At 33.1% G+C, this 17,858-nt stretch overlaps 2 protein-coding genes and 1 long non-coding RNA gene across 7 annotated transcripts; 2 read left to right on the forward strand and 1 right to left on the reverse strand.

Moving 5' to 3' along the window:
- The first annotated feature begins 10,943 nt into the window (after positions 1-10,943).
- On the forward strand, positions 10,944-13,523 carry LOC108848624 (F-box/kelch-repeat protein At3g27150). 5 transcript variants are annotated; one of them, XM_057006926.1, is made up of 3 exons: positions 10,944-11,309; positions 11,403-11,501; positions 11,981-13,523. In XM_057006926.1, the coding sequence occupies exon 3, from the start codon at positions 11,988-11,990 to the stop codon at positions 13,290-13,292; it is 1,305 nt and encodes a 434-aa protein (XP_056862906.1). In that variant the 5' UTR covers positions 10,944-11,309; positions 11,403-11,501; positions 11,981-11,987; the 3' UTR covers positions 13,293-13,523. The 5 variants fall into 5 exon arrangements, with proteins under 5 accessions (XP_056862906.1, XP_056862907.1, XP_018477534.1 ...); XM_057006927.1 differs by having other exon boundaries at positions 11,418-11,501; XM_018622032.2 differs by having other exon boundaries at positions 10,944-11,283; positions 11,405-11,501.
- A 348-nt stretch (positions 13,524-13,871) lies between these two features.
- On the reverse strand, positions 13,872-15,871 carry LOC108849088 (plastoglobule-localized metallopeptidase 48, chloroplastic). Its single transcript, XM_057006929.1, has 7 exons — positions 15,343-15,871; positions 15,060-15,239; positions 14,852-14,948; positions 14,669-14,778; positions 14,447-14,580; positions 14,188-14,375; positions 13,872-14,106 (listed from the first exon to the last, which is right to left on the reverse strand). Exons 1-6 carry the CDS (start codon positions 15,718-15,720, stop codon positions 14,240-14,242), a joined length of 1,035 nt encoding a protein of 344 aa, XP_056862909.1. The 5' UTR covers positions 15,721-15,871; the 3' UTR covers positions 13,872-14,106; positions 14,188-14,239.
- A 139-nt stretch (positions 15,872-16,010) lies between these two features.
- Positions 16,011-17,822, forward strand: LOC108855759 (uncharacterized). Its single transcript, XR_008944216.1, has 4 exons — positions 16,011-16,142; positions 16,272-16,368; positions 17,407-17,483; positions 17,592-17,822. It is a non-coding gene; the product is annotated as an uncharacterized LOC108855759 (long non-coding RNA).
- The last annotated feature ends 36 nt before the right edge of the window (positions 17,823-17,858 follow it).

A 17,858-nucleotide genomic window follows, 5' to 3' on the forward strand; every position in this document is an offset into this window, starting at 1 on the left:
ACTATTTTACAAATCCTTTGAATTAAATTAACAAAGAGGTCCAACAGCATAATAAAAATTGCAAATTTTCGGAAATAAATTACACCAACATAACTATCTATGATGTACATCTATTTAAAAATTAAGTTATATTTATCATATGTTTGTTTTTTTGCTCTTTTGGTAGAACAACTGCTTTTAACGTTTTACCTTATATATTTTTGCACGAGTTTTGATTTGTGTTTGCACTTAAATACGACTGTCAAGAAAGAAACGACTGTCTTAATATTTAGTATTAAACTTACAATCATATAAAAGCAGTACTAAAGTATAGATAAATAATATGTAGTTGACAAAAAAATATAATATGTTAAGTTGAAGATGTATAATTTTAAAACGCAAGTATGAAATGTATATCTAACAAAACTCTATGGTAGAACGGGTTTTATGGTGAAGTGACAGTGGACGGGCGTAGAACGCTAATACGTTTCAGGTTCGATTTTTCTTCTATGCAAAACTAAGTCACATTGTTTTGTTCACTTAACGCGGATATGAGTTCATGCTTTAGGATTCATTTGAATATCAGGAGAAAGAGTCCATCCGCGCGCTTGCGATTCCTTTGGATTCAATCATAGGGGTGGACAAAAAATCTAAACCGAACCAAACCAGCCAAAACCGAAATTAAACCGAACCAAATCAAACCGTGCTCTTTATGTAATCCAATTGGTTTATGTTTTACTCAACCCGAACGGTTTGGTTTGGTTTGGGTTTAAACCGAACCAAACCGATAGTCCAATATATATATATATATATATATATATATATAGTAAAAATATATATGATATATATATATATATATATATATATATATATATGTGTGTGTATTAACATATTGTAAATTTTAGTTAAAGTTTCGTTTTTCATTTTCTCACAACTTCCATATCTTTAAAAAAAATTATAAATATGATTCAAATAATACTATTATATATAAAATCATGTAGCATAAGTTTTTATATTTTCACTCTATCGTTTATGAGTTGATTATTTTTTAATAAAAATATAAAACTGATGCCTTCATATTTTATAACCAACCCAAACTACACCGAATAAAACTAGACCATAATAATATAAACCGAACTAAATCTAAACCAAACCGAACTGAACCGAACCAAATTAAACCCAAACCAAACCTAAACCAAAGCTACTTTGGTTTTAATTGGTTTGAGTTTTATAAAACCCAAATTATCCAAACCAAATCGAACCCAAACCGAACCCGAAACTAAACCGAAATGCCCACATCAATCAGGTTAAAAAAATTTAGGAAAAAAAACAAAAATATGGTATGTACGTGTTCAGACTTTCAATGATGTTCCAAAAACAAATGTGCCTTTGCGTTTGTTGCCACGTAAACCAATTTGTGTAATTTTGAGTAAGTTCGTTCAAAACAATCATATAACGATGGAATGTATTTTAAAGATTGCTGACGCGTGAATTCTTATCTTAATTGGTTGCTTCTTACCTAATCAAAAGATTAATTAGTGGAACATAATAATTCATCGATTAAAATGTAATTTCTTTATCTACAAGTGATTGGTTAATTCCACCCACTGGCAATAGATTCCTATCAGTCACTCACTTTCTCTACAAATTGAAATTTAATAAGGAGATTTTATTATTAAGTGAAAGAACACGTATGCATTACTTTACGTCCCTTCATTTTGATTCGTCGATAAAAAGTTGGAAACATATAGAATCTGATAATATACTGAAAGACTCAAATATCATGATGCAATCAAATGTACATTAAGCTTAACCCCTGGAGTCTCGGGTAATGAAATTTTCATATTTTTTTGTTGTTGTTACTTGTTGCTATGATATTTGTTACGTGATCCTTTGTGATTGTTAAAGAATAAAATATATATAATTCTTACACCAAAAATATATATAATTCAGTACTTAAAGTATATACCTTATGTGAACAAAAAATGTCCATATAGCTTATGTCGTTTTCTCAGAAATCAATTTTAGTGAACATAACGGCATGTTTTGGTCTGAAAGAAGAGTTTTAGTATTATTGTAAAGAATATTAGCTCGAAGGTTTGAGTTGCAATCATAATCAGCGGCACTGAGAGTTCAAAAGTAGGTTATAATACTCGATCCCAGTGCCGGGACAGAAAGTCATGGGCTTTACTGCAGCCCACGAAACCCAACAAAGAAATCGAAATGTCGCCCCCTAAAGCAACGCTACTTAAATCTGGTTCCAAGTATTCGCTCGTTTCATATTAATTGTTGTTGTCATATTAATTGTTGTTGTCATATTAATTGTTGTTTTGATATTAATTGTTGTTGTAAGAGAAAAAGATTATTTCAAAATAAGTATTTTATGATTTCAATGTAAAATTTAATGATAATTTTTTTCTATTTATATTTTCTATTGTTTAAAATATGGTTAAATGTATGGATAATGATATTTTTATTTTAAAAATATACAAAATTAAATATTTTTTTAATATGTATGTATGAATTTAAAACAACAAGGAAATGGAAACGGACTGAGTAGTAATTAGTAAGTAACCAAAAAAGGATGGAGACCTCTTTACTGAAACCGTGTTCAAGAAGGTACATATCCATCAAGTATGTCCCAGTTATCTTTTTCTGCATCCTTTTTCTTACTCTTGGTTGCTGCTATTTTTTCTCTAGTTTCTTATTTTTTGGTAAAAAAAGGTGGTTTCACCTCTTTGCCGGGAATCCAAATGATAGAAAGCGGAAGCTATATAACCTAAAGATCAAGAGTTTGATCAATAGATAAGTAACGTATTCTCGAAGTTTAATTCGAAAACAGGATAAGGACGCGAATACTCTTTGCAGTGTTCGTGAGAACTCTTAGGGTCGCGAATATTCTTCGCAATGCTTTGAGAATCTCAAAGCTCTTTAAAATAACTAGAAATCTTATTAATCAAATTTATCTTACAAAAGCCATAGAAGAGTTCTTTATATAGAACTCTTAAACCGTCACTAAAATCTTTAACCTAATAGAAAATACTTATAGTTGTCTAAAACCAGCCATAGAAGAGTTCTTTATAGTTTTTTATAATTTGTCTAGGTGTTTTACCCGCACATGCATGCATAAATTTCTTATAAATACTTATTAGTTTATGTTTTACTAGGTGTTTTCCTGCACCATGTGCAGTAAAAAAAGTTTAAAATATTTTTAATAGATAAATATAAATTATATTTAACTTTTATTAATATTATAAATTTTCTTTTTTCTTATCAATATTTTAATATAAATTTGATTTAATTGAACATTAAAATTAAGATAAAAATAATTTTGTTTATTTTGAATTATATTTAAGAATGTGCATGTATATATTTAAAATTATAATATGAGGTAGATTTTTCTATCTATTTATTTTAATTAACTATATTAAATAAATATGTAAAATTGCATAATTGTCAAAAATTAAAATTAAACAATATTTATAAAATCTGTAGATATATATAAGAAACTAATAATTTTACGATTTAATCTGATTTTATGATTTAATTTTTATAATTTTCTAAAAATATGTATATATTTTTGAAATATGTTTAATTTAAATGATATTTTGAAATTTGAAATGCTTATGAATATATTTATTTTAATGATGATTTATGAGTTATTACCATATTTTAAAAAAATCCAAAAATATAAATCGACAATAAATGTAATATATGAGTTATTACCATATTTTAAAAAGTTTACCAAAAATATAGATTAACATTAAATATAATTGTCTTTGTCGTATTAATCTATAAGACATGTCATCAATTTTAGTAGCCATGTCACAACTATTAATCTAGGTGTTTTCCTGCACCATGTGTAGTGACGAATTTTTTAAAAGTTAAATTTTATATTTTAAAATGTAATTTATTAATATTATATATTTTATTTTTACCAATAATAAATACAAATATCATTAATTAAGCATAAAATTAAGAGAAAACATTTTTTATTTTGAATTATATTTAAGAATATATATGATATATATAAAGTTCAAATCTTAGATTAAAAAAATATTTATTTAATTTGGTTAAATGTATTAAATCAACTTGTACAAAATTACTAAAAATCATATAAAATTGTATAGTTATCGAAAATTAAAACTAAATAATATTTACATAATTTGTAGATATCTAAAAGAAACTAATGATATTACGATTTTTTTTTAAATTCAAAAAAATTAGAAAACTTTAGATAATAAAATTTTATAATTATAAAAATAAATTATATAATATTTCGAAATTCAAAATGTCATACTTATATATATATTTATTTTAGTGATGATTTATGACTTATTACCATATTCCATAAAGTTTACCAAAAATATAAATCAACATTAAGTCTAATATATGAGTTATTGCCATATCCTAAAAAGATTTCCAAAAAAATATATCAGCATTAAATGTAATTGTCCATGTCATATTTAACCATATGACATGTCATCAATCTTAATAGCCACGTCATAATTGTTTTTGTGAAAACGATTGTAGAGAAGACATGTGGCAAATCACTTCTCAAATATAGACTAGGGGATTAATCTAAAACCAGCATAATAAATTATTATTTATGTTTTTAAATAGTTAAATCAAACATCAAAATATTTATATATGTTAAATACTTTTAATCAAAATACATACTTATTATTGTGTTAAGTTTTTTTAAAACACTCATGTCTTAGAGATAGTTTAAAAAATATATTTATATTTTTTGGTTGACTAATATTTAATAATAAATTGTTTTGTATCTTAATTTTTTTTTAACTTTTATAATAAAAATATTGTTTTCAGATAGGCACAAAAAAGAATATATATAGAAGAATTATCTTTTTGATAATTCTAAAATATTATTTTGTAATCAATTATTTAATATAGCATATAACATATAAACTTTATATCATTAAAATAAATTAGTGAATAGTTAGAAACTAATAATAAATTAATAACCTATCTAAAAGTCTAAAACCTAATAAAAATATGACAAATAAGAAAAGCTAATATAACATATAAATTTAATATTAATAAAATAAAATTCGTTTTTATTTATATAGAATATTCATCAAGGCTATTATTTTAAATTAATGATTTAGTGACTCAGCTCAAAACAAATAATACATCAATGATTAGCTTAACTTAATAAAATATGACAAATAAGCAAAATTAGCTAAAATCATGGAAAACATGACAAGTAAGCAAAATCACTTCATAAATAATAGTCTAGATTTCTGTAAAATTTCAGTTTGTAATATATAATAGTGTATGTTGAAAAGTTTAAAAGGGTTGATTTGACCATTTTATATAGTAAAATACAATTGTTTTTTCAGTCAAATATCTAAGAATAATTTCAAAATTAAACATGTTAAAAGTTGATTCGCCATATCGTATAATGCAGGAAAAAGTGGTGTAGCAATTGAGAAGTTTTTTTTTTTTTTATTGAAAAGTTAAATGGGCTATTTCAGCTTTGGGCGAAAACATTTCCTCAGGCCGATTACTGGATTAATTTGTTGTTTTTTGTTTATCTTGTTTTATTTATAGCTTTAATTACAGTATTATTATAGGGGTATTTTGTAAATTACTCCAATAACAGTTTGATTTTTGATAAATACATTTTCTATTTTGATTTTTGAAAAATACACGTTCTTAATTATGAATTGACATTTTTGCTCAAATTAGAGATTTATATAATTAATATATAAATTCGAAATTAATAAACTAATATCATTAAAATATGTTTAAGATAAATATGTGTTGATGAGATAAACATGTTATTTTAACATTTAAATTTTACGACTGAACATATGGCTATATCAAAATTATAATCATAGGAAAAAAATCATATATCCGTTGCTGACGTTTCTGTTGCAGTTATTTGTTTGAATTGGAAAGAAAAAAACAGTATCTTGTTGAGGAAGCAACATGGTGTTTGAAGAAGGTGGTGTAGATTGCGACTGTTCTTTATGTCTATCATTGTTGACGAAAACAGGAGGCGTATCCTTAGTCATATCTCTAAACATTGATTCCGGTAGTGCATAACTAAGTTCTAACTCATTACCCAACCTATTAATATTGAAATCTTCATGAACCATCTAAACCATCTCCTCAAATTTCAAGCCTTTTTTAATGGTAAATAATTTACCTCATGCTCTTGTATTCACCATGAATTTTTATGATTCATTATTCAGCTTCCACCTCTTAAAACTCCAGGTAAATGAGACATGATTTTCCTAAAAGAAAAAAATATAGAACTATTGTCAATTGTCAGATAAAATAGAATCCGATTAGAAGCTAAATTTGATTCATGAATCAACAAACCTTTCTTAATGAGATGAGAGAAAGAATCTATGAAAAGAAATTTTTTTTCAGAAATGGAGAAGATAGCAGAAACTAGAAAACGATGCTTATTTTTTTTTTCAAAATAATTAAATAATTTAAGATATTATTAAAAAGATATCCCAAGATATTGTGTAGCTATATTAAAGGGTATTTTTAAATTATCTAACGATTTTTTTATAAAAAAAAATCAATTTTCAAACAATATATTAGAAATAGAGAAATATTAAGAGTGGGAAATTATGTAAATTTTATATATATAAGTGTATTTTTCAAAAAACTTAAATAAGATTGTAATTTTCAAATTTTATTTTTATTGGAGTGCGTTTCTCCAAATTTTCTCATTATTATATCCGTGTTATTATTATTTTAATATTTCATTGTCTGCTCTATCTTAAATAAAATATTCTCTATGGGAAGCGATAATGGTGGTGACTGTCTACGTGAACTTCCTCTTTATTAAATCAAAAGGAATTGTATACTTTGGCAATAAATATTATATTAAGGTGACATAAAGGTATTATTGGTTGCACAATATAATAGAAGCGTCCATGATTTAAAAAAAAAAAGATTTGATGCAACGAAAGAAGCCTTAAGATTGGCTGTTCGGGCAGTTGTCGATCTCACGTGGATCTTACACAAAAGTATGTATAAGTTGTTCTTAGTGTATGATATAGATGTGGAAATTCGTTATACTTTCCAAATACATTATTTGAGAAAAAGACCATAAAAACCACATCGTTTGAGTGTCCTAATTGATCTCTTATCATTTTTAAAATCACTTTAATTCTTTAGTTGTTTTTTTTTTTTTTCCCTCAAGGTAAATATTATAAAAGAAAGGCCCGAAGCCCAATACAAATTACATAAACCCATATACAAACCGGGCCACAAACTAAACTCTCAATTGGGTCTAAAGGCCAACTTGAGAAAACCCTAGCTTCACACAAGCTACTCACGCGGACAAGTCGACGCCTCACAGATCTCAACTTTGAAGGGTTGGGACACGTGTCGCCATCTTCGCCATCGAAGGGAACGTGTCGCAAGATCAGCTCGTCACCACCACTTCACGTCAACACCGGAGATCCGACACACGGATCACCGGACCACACCGGAGCCCATAGCTCCGTCTAACTTCCACACTTAGCCACCAAAAGCTCTACGGGTCTCAAGCTCGGAGAGAGTCAATCGAATTGACTAGGTCTCATCCGTAGTCTTTCATCACCACCAACCCCGAGAGAGCTTCAAACTCCAAGATCTCAAACCACCGGAGAGCTTCCACCGTCACCGACGGGATCTCCTCCAAAAGAAACCAGACACTAAATCACAAAAAAGCCAAGAAACAAAGCCGAGAAAGATGAAATAAAAACCCTAAAAATTCTAGGGACCTAAAAGCCGGCGACGCAAGGTTGTGAGAACCTTCACCTCCCGGAAGCAAGATCGACGGCGGCGGAGCCAGAAGAAGCCTCCTCCCCTCGGGAACAAGGACCGGCGGCAACGGAACTGTGGGAGCTTCCGTCTCCCGGAATTAAAACATCACTTAGAAAAAACGGTTTCACCACGCACTCTTATCCCCGACCGCGCCTTTACTCCATAAGTGGAACCACCGCCGGCGGAGCCAAACAGAGCTTAGACAAGGCGGAGGGGGAAGATGACGCAAGAGAAACAAGGACCATACATCTTTAAAGGGGGTTCGAGGGGATCCGGCGACGGCGCGCTCGCTCACGCGGCGGCCGTACACCGGACCCGATTTTAGATCTGTTTTCTCTCTCTAACTTTCTCTCGAACTTTTTTGGTCAACTTATTCAAAACAATTCACGAAAAATAGTTTTTTTGATAATTCTTTAGTTGTTTAAAGTCTAAAAGAAATCTTATAGGTTTAAAAACGGCCCATTGTAACGTTAGAGCAAATAATGATTTCCTTTAATGTTAGGATTGATATTCACTTTCTTGATTTTTCTATAGTTTTTCTCTTATAGTTTTTCGGCAAAATTCCAATCCGACTGATTAGCGTCTACCAACATCAAATGTTATTAGAATCAACACAATCTGTTGCCGCACCTGCACCGAGTACGACTTATGGCTTTGTGTTTGGTGATAACTTACTATTAGCATTTAATTTCTCTAGTGGACTAACTTTGAGAATTAGTTATATGTTGATGGCGACTTCTTCTTGTTATCATCCAAATTTTCATATTAAATTGTGTATGTATAATGATTCAGAAAATCATATTTATGTAAAATAATTTATAAAAAATGTTTATGTAAAATAATACATAGTACATTTGTCCATTGATGGTCGTTCTCTATTTGGGAGGTATAGGACCACAACTCTACACGTTGAAAGACTATTTTTTATTAGAAAAATATTTGTATTTGTATGTATGAGCAATAAAATTATTTAAAAGAATAGAAGGACCAACTATTTCAAATATAATTAAACCATCAGTGTGTCCAATGTTACTCTACTACTAGATCTATTTTTCTCTACGGCTAACGTTCACCATTCAATCTTTTATTTAAACTTTTATGTGGTGTTTCACTAAATTCTGAAATCACGTAATCATTCAAGATTTAAATTGCTTATGCCATTCTACCTGTACTTGTATCTTTATTACTATATTTTGTACTTCTTTGTATACTCTACTTGTATTTTTCATGTATTTTAGTCAGCACTAGCAGGCTGCAGGCTATATCGATATTTGTGGGCATGACTAGTCCCATGTTTGAAATCCTAACCAAATTTTAGTACTCTTAAATATTATATGGGACTTTTGATGTTAATTGTTTGGTCAAATTCTCAGATCTCACACACGGTTCAATTTGTTTGTCGTATGAGAACCACAGTTATATTGAACTTGCCAGAAAATATAGGGTAGGAGATTCATCACTGGAAAGGTAGGTTCAGTGCCGGCTCAAACCACAAGGACGAGCAGTGCGACCGCCCCAGGATCTATGATAGTTGGGATCCAATTTTTTTGAAAAAATTGTTTTTTTAGGAAAAAACTAATTTTTGTTAAGTATAAAAATAAATTTAGATGTATTTCTAATTTTTTTATTTTATATATTTTCATATCTAAATTTAATAACATTTTAAACAATATATTTTTATGAAAACATGGTAAAATTGTAACTTTAACTATTAAAGGGTCTTAAAAACTTTTTTTTGCCCAAGGGCCCTTATAATCTATGAGCCGGTCCTGAGTAGGTTCCTGCCAATATTTGGTGGACTATATATTCTCTAATCCCTTTTGACCTTATTTCAGTAATAATGGTGTATGAGTTCTGTGACTTTATGATTCTTAAGGGAATTCTATAGAAAAATTATCTTCTATAATCTATCCACAAATCTTGATATATCGAGAGACTTCCCTACCTTTTAAAGGTTTTCTTTTTGTGAGACTGTAATTTCGTTGATGATGTAAAGTTGAATTGAATACAGAAAGAACTTTGAATGGCAAGCGGGGTAGTTATAAAGATTACCTAACCCATATTAGAAGACTATGTGGTCAGGTCAGCCTAGCTAATGGTAGCTCAAAATATAGTGATGGTTGTGCGTTATAGGCGGGAATGAGGTGAAGGTGGTTCCACTATCTCGTACAGCATGTTTAAGTTTTGAGTTGATAGCATCTTGGTCCCCAAAGTGACAATTTCGTCACTTTTTCTTTTCTTTTGAACAATCGGTCTATATATCATGATTTCGTAAACTGTCTTTTTTTCTTTCTAGTGTTTGTCAACTACAGTCTTTCTAGTCGGATTGATTGAAGTCATCGAACCAATAAGAAACATATCAAAAGGTAGGAGGAATAGAGATTAATTGGTTGTCAAAAAAAATTGATGGAGTGTTTTTGTTTTGATACTACGGTGTATAGAATAGTAACATGAGCTTGAGACGGATCAAGAAAAAGCCTCTCCACTTAAAATCTAGTGGATAGCCAACACATAAGACGTGACACCTGGATTAATCTATTGATTAGGTAACGCTAATGTTAAAAGGGTAGAGGCCGAAAATGTTACGATGACATTTTTTATACAAGTGACACGCAGCACACGCTAGCATAGCTAAAGGTTGAGCCGAAGGATAATACGGCGGTGATCATGGTGGTACAACTCTTATAAAAAATGGTGGTATTAGTAAAAACCATTGGCTAAATGCCCACACTTCTTTTGTAAACTCGTTTTCTCCAATGAACAATAACTAATCAGTGGGTTAAGAAAAATACTTGAAACACACATTTAAATCTCATTCAACGTGGACATATATTTCATGAATTATGGATTAGGAAACTCATAGCAGATTGGATGAATGATGATATCATTTCCATTTGCTAAGAAAATAAATGCTATTTCTAAATAAGATGCGCGTATATGTTTTATCAAATATCACCACATACAGTTAACGTAAAATGACTACAAATATACATAATAAATACACATATTTATATATAAAGGCAAAATATGAATAGATCACAACTGGATGCAGGAAAGTACACTAGTAGTGTGGAATATTCCAGTAGATATGCCGACTAATTTTATATGTTTTCATGATATTAAAGCTTCCTTTCTGCCATTTTCTGATTTAAGAAAGCTTTAAGTTGCAAGATTAGCTTTAAATAATTTTGTCTTATCTTCTTCTTGGATTTGAAAATCCATTTTCTTTCTTTTTTCTCTAAGCATATTCTCACTCTCTCGCACACAGTCACACACACATACACACACTTCAGGATATATAATATCATAAACCATAGCTTTTTTGCCTTTTTCGAGTTTTTACCGGCGATTTCGTGAATATGAGTCGTGTATGGTTTTGTCGTTGCTCGCTCATAGCAGAAAAAAATAACAATAAGTCACTGCCTTTACTGCTCCAATATTTTTATAAAAATAGTATTTTCTTCTGGCATATTCTAAATTAAGCTTGAATTTTCCCTGCAACTCAGGGTGGGTTACCTTCCTCTCTTTGAAAAAGATTCTGATTATTATACATTTTTACTTTTCATAAATTTTCTTTTAATTTTATATTAAGTCCATCGTCATCTCTTTTTGTATTTTTCGTTTATAGTTTTCTTATTTACAGATGAAGAAGATCAAGAAGAAGAAGAAGCAAAAGGAAAGAGAAGCGAGCTTACTATCATATTTTCTAGGGTTTGTCTTCCCCTGTAAGTTTCTTGATTTCTCTTCTTTGACTTCTTGACCTAGTTTACTTCAGGTATATTATTACCATAGACACACCTAGTTTTCTTCAGGTATATTATTACCATAGATACACATACACACACCTTTTCTACTAGTTTTCTCTTGTAGACAGTTGACCAGTTTCAGTCTCCACTTAACCGTCTTGATTTAATCAAATCTGTTTTTTTTTTTTTTTTTGGCTAAAGTCCTGTTTAGTTCCTTGTTAGAACCAGTAGTGGTTTACTTGCAAGTTACAAATCAAGATTGTTAGATCTAGTAAGTCCAAGATTGGATCATTTGTCTATTTTATTTTTGCTCTTCCAACTATAATAGTGTGAATCTTTGTTGTTTTTATACAAAAAATGATTAAAACTTGGTAACCACTTCTATAATTGATTCTCTATCTGATTGTTTAGGTTTGCACTGTTTGATTCAGTTTAATTTTTTTGCTGAAAATTTACAGAGAGGGAATGTCAAAGGCGTACATGGTAGCAGAAGAGCGGGACTTTTACCAAGAGATGTTGATGTTAGGACAAGACCACACCGGTCGTATCCGAGCAAGCTCGAGCAGGTCTAGGCCAAGGAAGGTTCGGATTCGTGAATACAAGATTCCGGATCTAAACGCAGATCCTTGTTTGGATATGGATGAAGAAGAAGAAACAGGAGTGGTGGTAGTAGGATTAAAACCCCAGGATGCAGATTATTATTCACTAAACGTTCCTCAGCTTCCTTACGAGCTAGAGGTCGAGATACTCGCACGCCTCCCGCGTTTCGAGTATTGGAAACTTAAGTTCCTAAGCACACGTTTCTCGCGTTTGCTAAAGGAAGGTAAGATATTCAAGGTGCGGCGAGACCGCGGTCTGGTCGAACCGTCTGTCTTTATGCGGTCAAACGGCGACAAGAGCTGGACCATGTTCGATAAGGACTTCGAGAATTACCAGGAGGTTCCGGAGCTTCCTTCCGACGTGTGCTTCTCCCTTGGAGATAAAGAATCGCTTTGCGCTGGAACGCATTTGATCGTCACCGGGAGAGAGGAGAAGAGCGTTGCTCTGTGGAGGTACGAGCTGGAGACTAGCAAGTGGTTCAAGGGTCCTGCGATGATCACGCCTCGGATCTTGTTCGCTTCCGCTACGCGTGGGACCGTTGCGTTCGTGGCTGGAGGGTTGAAAGTGTATGGAGACGCGTCTAAGGAGGTCGTGAGCGGAGCCGAGAAGTACGACTCGGTGACGAAAACGTGGACGAGTCTCCGTGGAATGCACAAGAGGCGGCAGTTCTGCTCGGGATGTTACTTGCGCGGCAAGTTTTACGTCCTCGGTGGTAAGGATGAGAACGATAAGAACTTGACTTGCGGAGAACGTTACGATGAGGGAACAGACAGTTGGGAACTAATACCTGACGTTCTTAGAGACGCGTCTTTCTCGTCTATTCAGTCTCCACCGCTCATTGCCGTGGTGAATGACAATCTTTACTCTCTGGAAACATCTGCGAACGAGCTCCGCGTTTACGATACAAACGCAAACGTTTGGAAGAAGCTTGGGGACGTGCCTGTGAGAGCTAAGTCTAGTGGAGGATGGGGAGTTGCGTTTAAGTCGCTCGGGGACAAGCTGCTTGTGATGGGAGAATCGGTGGGACCGTCCCGGACAGAGACCATGTCGGTTTACACGTGTCGCCCGTCCGCTAATCCTGAGGAGAAGCTGGTTTGGGAGGAGTCTAAGCGCTGCTGTGATGTTCGGCTCAGCCATTTTATCTTGAATTGTTGTGTGATGATTGCTTAAAAGGGTCTTTTCTCTGAAGCAAAGCTAAACTGTGGTGGTAACTTTTGGTTTTTGTGTGTGTTTTGAATAATGTAAGTTGTAGCGGTCACCAAACGCTTAAACTTAATTACTGTTGTGTGGATTGTCTTTCTTGTTCGGCGTTTTAATTTGCGTCTTGTGTGTTTCAGTAAACGCCGGTGTGTGTGTGTTCTTTGTTTTGTGTAATATTATAAGCTTTAAGCATCTGTGTTATTCAACTGATTGTGTGTGAAAAATAACAAGCTTGTTTAAACAGAGTAATCCTACCTTAGCAAAGAGTTATTATTAAACAGAGTAATCCTACCTTAGCAAAGAGTTATTACTATGGCCCATTGGTATGAACCTTGGAAAAAGTTTTTATGGCCCGTTTTAATGTTCAAAGACAACTACACGCCGTTTTGTAAGTAGGCTATTAAACTGCAGGACGTTTTAACGTCAGTCAAAGGCATGGTCGGTTCTACCAAAAAGAAACTTATGTTTCTGTCACTGTTTCATAAATTTAAAGGACTTTAAAGACACATTGCAAGATGTACGGCCTTCAGTTTCTCAGAACGAACCTAGAATCTACAACAACTGGAACAATCAGTTTGGTAGTATAAGCCTGTAAGACTGAGACTGGTTTGTTAATACAATCGTATCATATATACTATCACTGATCCTTTTGTTTGACTTGAATATACATTTGCGTTTATCTATCACAACAATAATAAGATATACAGTACAAATACAAGAGTTTTTTTTTTACAGTACCTGTTTAGACCTAAGAATCCAGTCTCTTTTTTCTTATGTATTGTCCCTGTCAACGCATTAAAGAGAGAGACATTTGAACGATCCACAAAAGCAAAAAAACTTGAACTAACATTTCTATGTAACTTACCTATACATATTTGCTATATTTGTCTTTCCCCCTTTCTGAATGTTTGACACCACTAAACATTCTCCAACGTGCTTATTCGATTTGCCCGTTTCAGGAGACTCCTGTACTCAAGACTCCTAGACCACTCATCAACCTCACGTGCACGAAGAACCGGCAATGGATGTGATAATTGACTCGTCTGAGCATTTCTGTAAACAAACAAGAAATGACCACAAGTAACAATAATTTTTTTTTAAAAATTCACTTTAGACTCTCTTACCTTATGTACCAGCCCAAGGGGGATGAAGAAGCTTTGTCATATGAACGGGCTTGTTCTAAAAACGCATCAACGTTTAGCTGATCAGCCATTGATGGACATCCTCCAGCTAACTTCATCAGAACGGATACAACAACCTCTTGGAAGAAGAGAAAATAATCACTTAGGTATTTTTACGTCTAATTTTTAAGCATTCAGGTTGTTTGATTGTTTTAGAACTGGTACCTTTGGATCTTGAGCGACGAGAAGTGCTGCACGGTCACAAGTCAGCTCTGCTGAACGTAGCCAGCGAAGCATCTGTTCTTCCAAGGTTCGAGCTATCATTTGCCCAAAAGCTACAAACAACAGAACTCAACTTAGTCACTACAATTTCGTCAGACGGACACAGAAGAGTGAAGCACCACCTACCGGGAACTGTATAGGCCCCAAGAGTAAGAATATTAGCAAACGTGAGCCACACGCCGTGATCACACTTGAGATGGCCTAGCTCATGAGCCAAGACAGCCTAGTTATTCAGGTAAAAACTATCAGACTGTTTTAATTAAATGATACGTCCTGATTGACCAATATCAGAGAATCCATTAAAAAAAAAGCATGGAACTTGAGTATGATGAACCTGTAGCTCCTGGCGAGTGAGAAGCTCGATGAGGCTGGTATGAACGACAATGAAAGGCTTTTTACCGCTAATCGCCAGTGTATACGCATTAGGAACAGGACTCTGTCGAACATAGAGATCAGGAGCCTCTATGTTCAAAATCTCAGCAGCTTCGACCAACAAACCGTGAAGATCAGAAAGCTGATACACCCAAAAATACAAAAAAAAAAAGCCATTATGTCTCATTGTTGGCAGAGACCAAAACAAAAGAAAAAGGTATAAAACGCTCAAAGAAGAGCAAAACCTGGTTCTTGGAGACGAGAACAGAAGTACCAATGTTCTCAAGAAGCATGATCTGTTCCGTCATTGAGCCTAACATAGCTTTCCCGAACTCGTTCAACCCCGGAATCGCTCTTAGTAACAACGTGTTCTGCTTATCCAAAGGATGTCGAAAATCATCGGCGTCGAGATCTTTGAACAAGAGAGGAGGCACGGCTCTGCAAATCGGAACCCTAACCCTCGCCGACTTCCTCACCTTCTCCGCAGCACCGAAACCGATGGAGCTCCGTGAATTACGACCACAACTTAATCTCCTCTGTTTTCTGTAACCGAAAAGACTGCTTTGTTCGCCTGTCCGATGGAAACAGAGGGAGAAGACCGGAGCTGAGACTGAGACAGCCATGACAGGAGAGAGGAGAAGAAGCGACGGATGTGCGTAGGTTAGCCGTAGGCTTTGCTATTGTACGCCGCTTTTAATTTGTGGAAGAGAGGATAAATAAAAGAAATAATAATATTTTTGGTCTCTGAGGTTTCGTTTCGGAGACGAACACTGTTTGCCGACCACAACCGTACTTTAATGGTTAGCATTTGTCGCGCCTTCGTTTTCCCGTTGACCGTTATTTTCCTTCCTTCCTCCTATACGTCGTCGTTTGTTCTATGACCGCGTTCATTCCTGGGCCCTTTTTAATGGGCTTAATTTGTAGAGCTGTGTAGCAAAGGCCCATTTTATAAACAGCACGTAGTTTGATTATGTTGTCGTCTGCTTTGTTCTTGAGTTTGCTGGAGATTTTGAAAAAAATTCTTGGTCGATCGATTCAAACAGATGTACGTAGAAGATAGATCATATTAGCTTCATTCGAATTGTTAATGATCCCTATTAGAATCTTCAATTTGCTTCTTTGGATTTCTCCTCCATTTTTGGTAATGGGTGGGTGGTTTTTGTTTCCTGATTAGGAAACAATCTGTGAATCATCCTCCGACACCTGATGAAGACGTGACGGATTCTTCAGAGAAGGACGAGCTCACGCTTCGATAAATCATCAACGTCAAGGTTTTCCTATTTCTTATGCGAGAAATTATCTTTTAATATGGATTTTATGATGAACAAGTTGATTGTGTAGTTGGTGGAGAGTGGAGAGAAAGAGAATCTAAAGGAGCTCGTGAGAGATAGATTGGTGGAGTCTGGTTGCAGTGACGTGCGAAGGTTTGCAGAGACCTAAGGCAAATTTTAAAACCGAGGCCCTTTCATAGAAATCTTCATACATATTTAATTTAGTTTTAAAACAATATAAAAAATGAAAACAAAAGTAAAACCTATAAATTTTATACTATTACTAACAACGAAAGAAACGCAACTGTGTAAAAAGAATGACGTCTCTCGACGAAAACTAAACAACGACAATATGGTCACCGAACAATCAAAAACTATAATAATTCAGTGAAAATATGTTTAAATTATTTAAATTTTTATTTATAGTCTTTCAAAAAATCTACCCTAAAAATTGTTTTTAAATTCAAAAGATTGAACTGATTAATTTTTTTATTTACTTTGGATTCAAATCATCGTAATTTATTTTCAGTTTAAAATACGATTGCTTTCCATAAAAGCTTGAATTCAATCAAACAAAAAACAAAAGGAAAACATAAGAAAACAAGAATGGATTGAATCATCCGAAAGTGGATTAATAACAATAGTTTTGATACCCAAAATAAAAACCGCTATGATACAACTCACTTTGTATAATCAAGGGCCTTTAAAAAAATTGTATAATCGGGGGCCTGAAGCAAATGCCTTTCTAAATACATAGTAAGCACGGCTCTGTCTGGTTGGAAAGATATGAGATGAGAATTAGTTTACAAAAAAAAAGATATGAGATGAGAATTGCTTGCAGGTGTTGTTATTATCATTACTTTTCTTTTGAAACATAGCTTTCAATTTAATTCTTTCTTTCTTTCAAGTTGGTTGATGTTGTTGGTGAAACGTTAAGGAATTAACTTTTCGTTTGGTTCTCATAACTCAACAAATTGAACTATCTTTGGTCTAGAAAATGGGGAGTATGGTTGAAGGTTGTCTTTTTTCTGACTGCAGGGAGCATGTAAAGAAGAAAGGGAGAAAAGATGTTACAGTCGATGAACTAATACGAGTGATCACTCCTCAAGGTAGAGGTAAGATGACACCGGATCATCAGAGAAACTAGCTTTTTTATCCCTTAACTCGTTATTATAAAAGTTAGTTCGACTTTTGTCTGTTTCAAAATTCAATTGACGATGCAGTTTCGGTACCAGATGCTGTGAAGCAAGAGCTGTTGAACAGAATTCAAAACTTCATTGGATCAGTAGCTGCTCCTTGGTGATCTTGTCTCTATGGTGTGGTGGTTTCTACTTGTAGCTTATACTTAACTATAGAGAACTTCTAGATCATCTTTGCTGTTGTAGAATTAGTTCTTTCCTATTCCAACTCCTTTCTATACCAAATGAAACGATGCAATCATTTAAAGATATCAATTGCGATGATTTACATCTTTTCAAAGAAATTGTACT

This window comes from Raphanus sativus, chromosome 4 (genome assembly GCF_000801105.2).
Source record: "Raphanus sativus cultivar WK10039 chromosome 4, ASM80110v3, whole genome shotgun sequence".
NCBI classification, from domain to species: domain Eukaryota; kingdom Viridiplantae; phylum Streptophyta; class Magnoliopsida; order Brassicales; family Brassicaceae; genus Raphanus; species Raphanus sativus.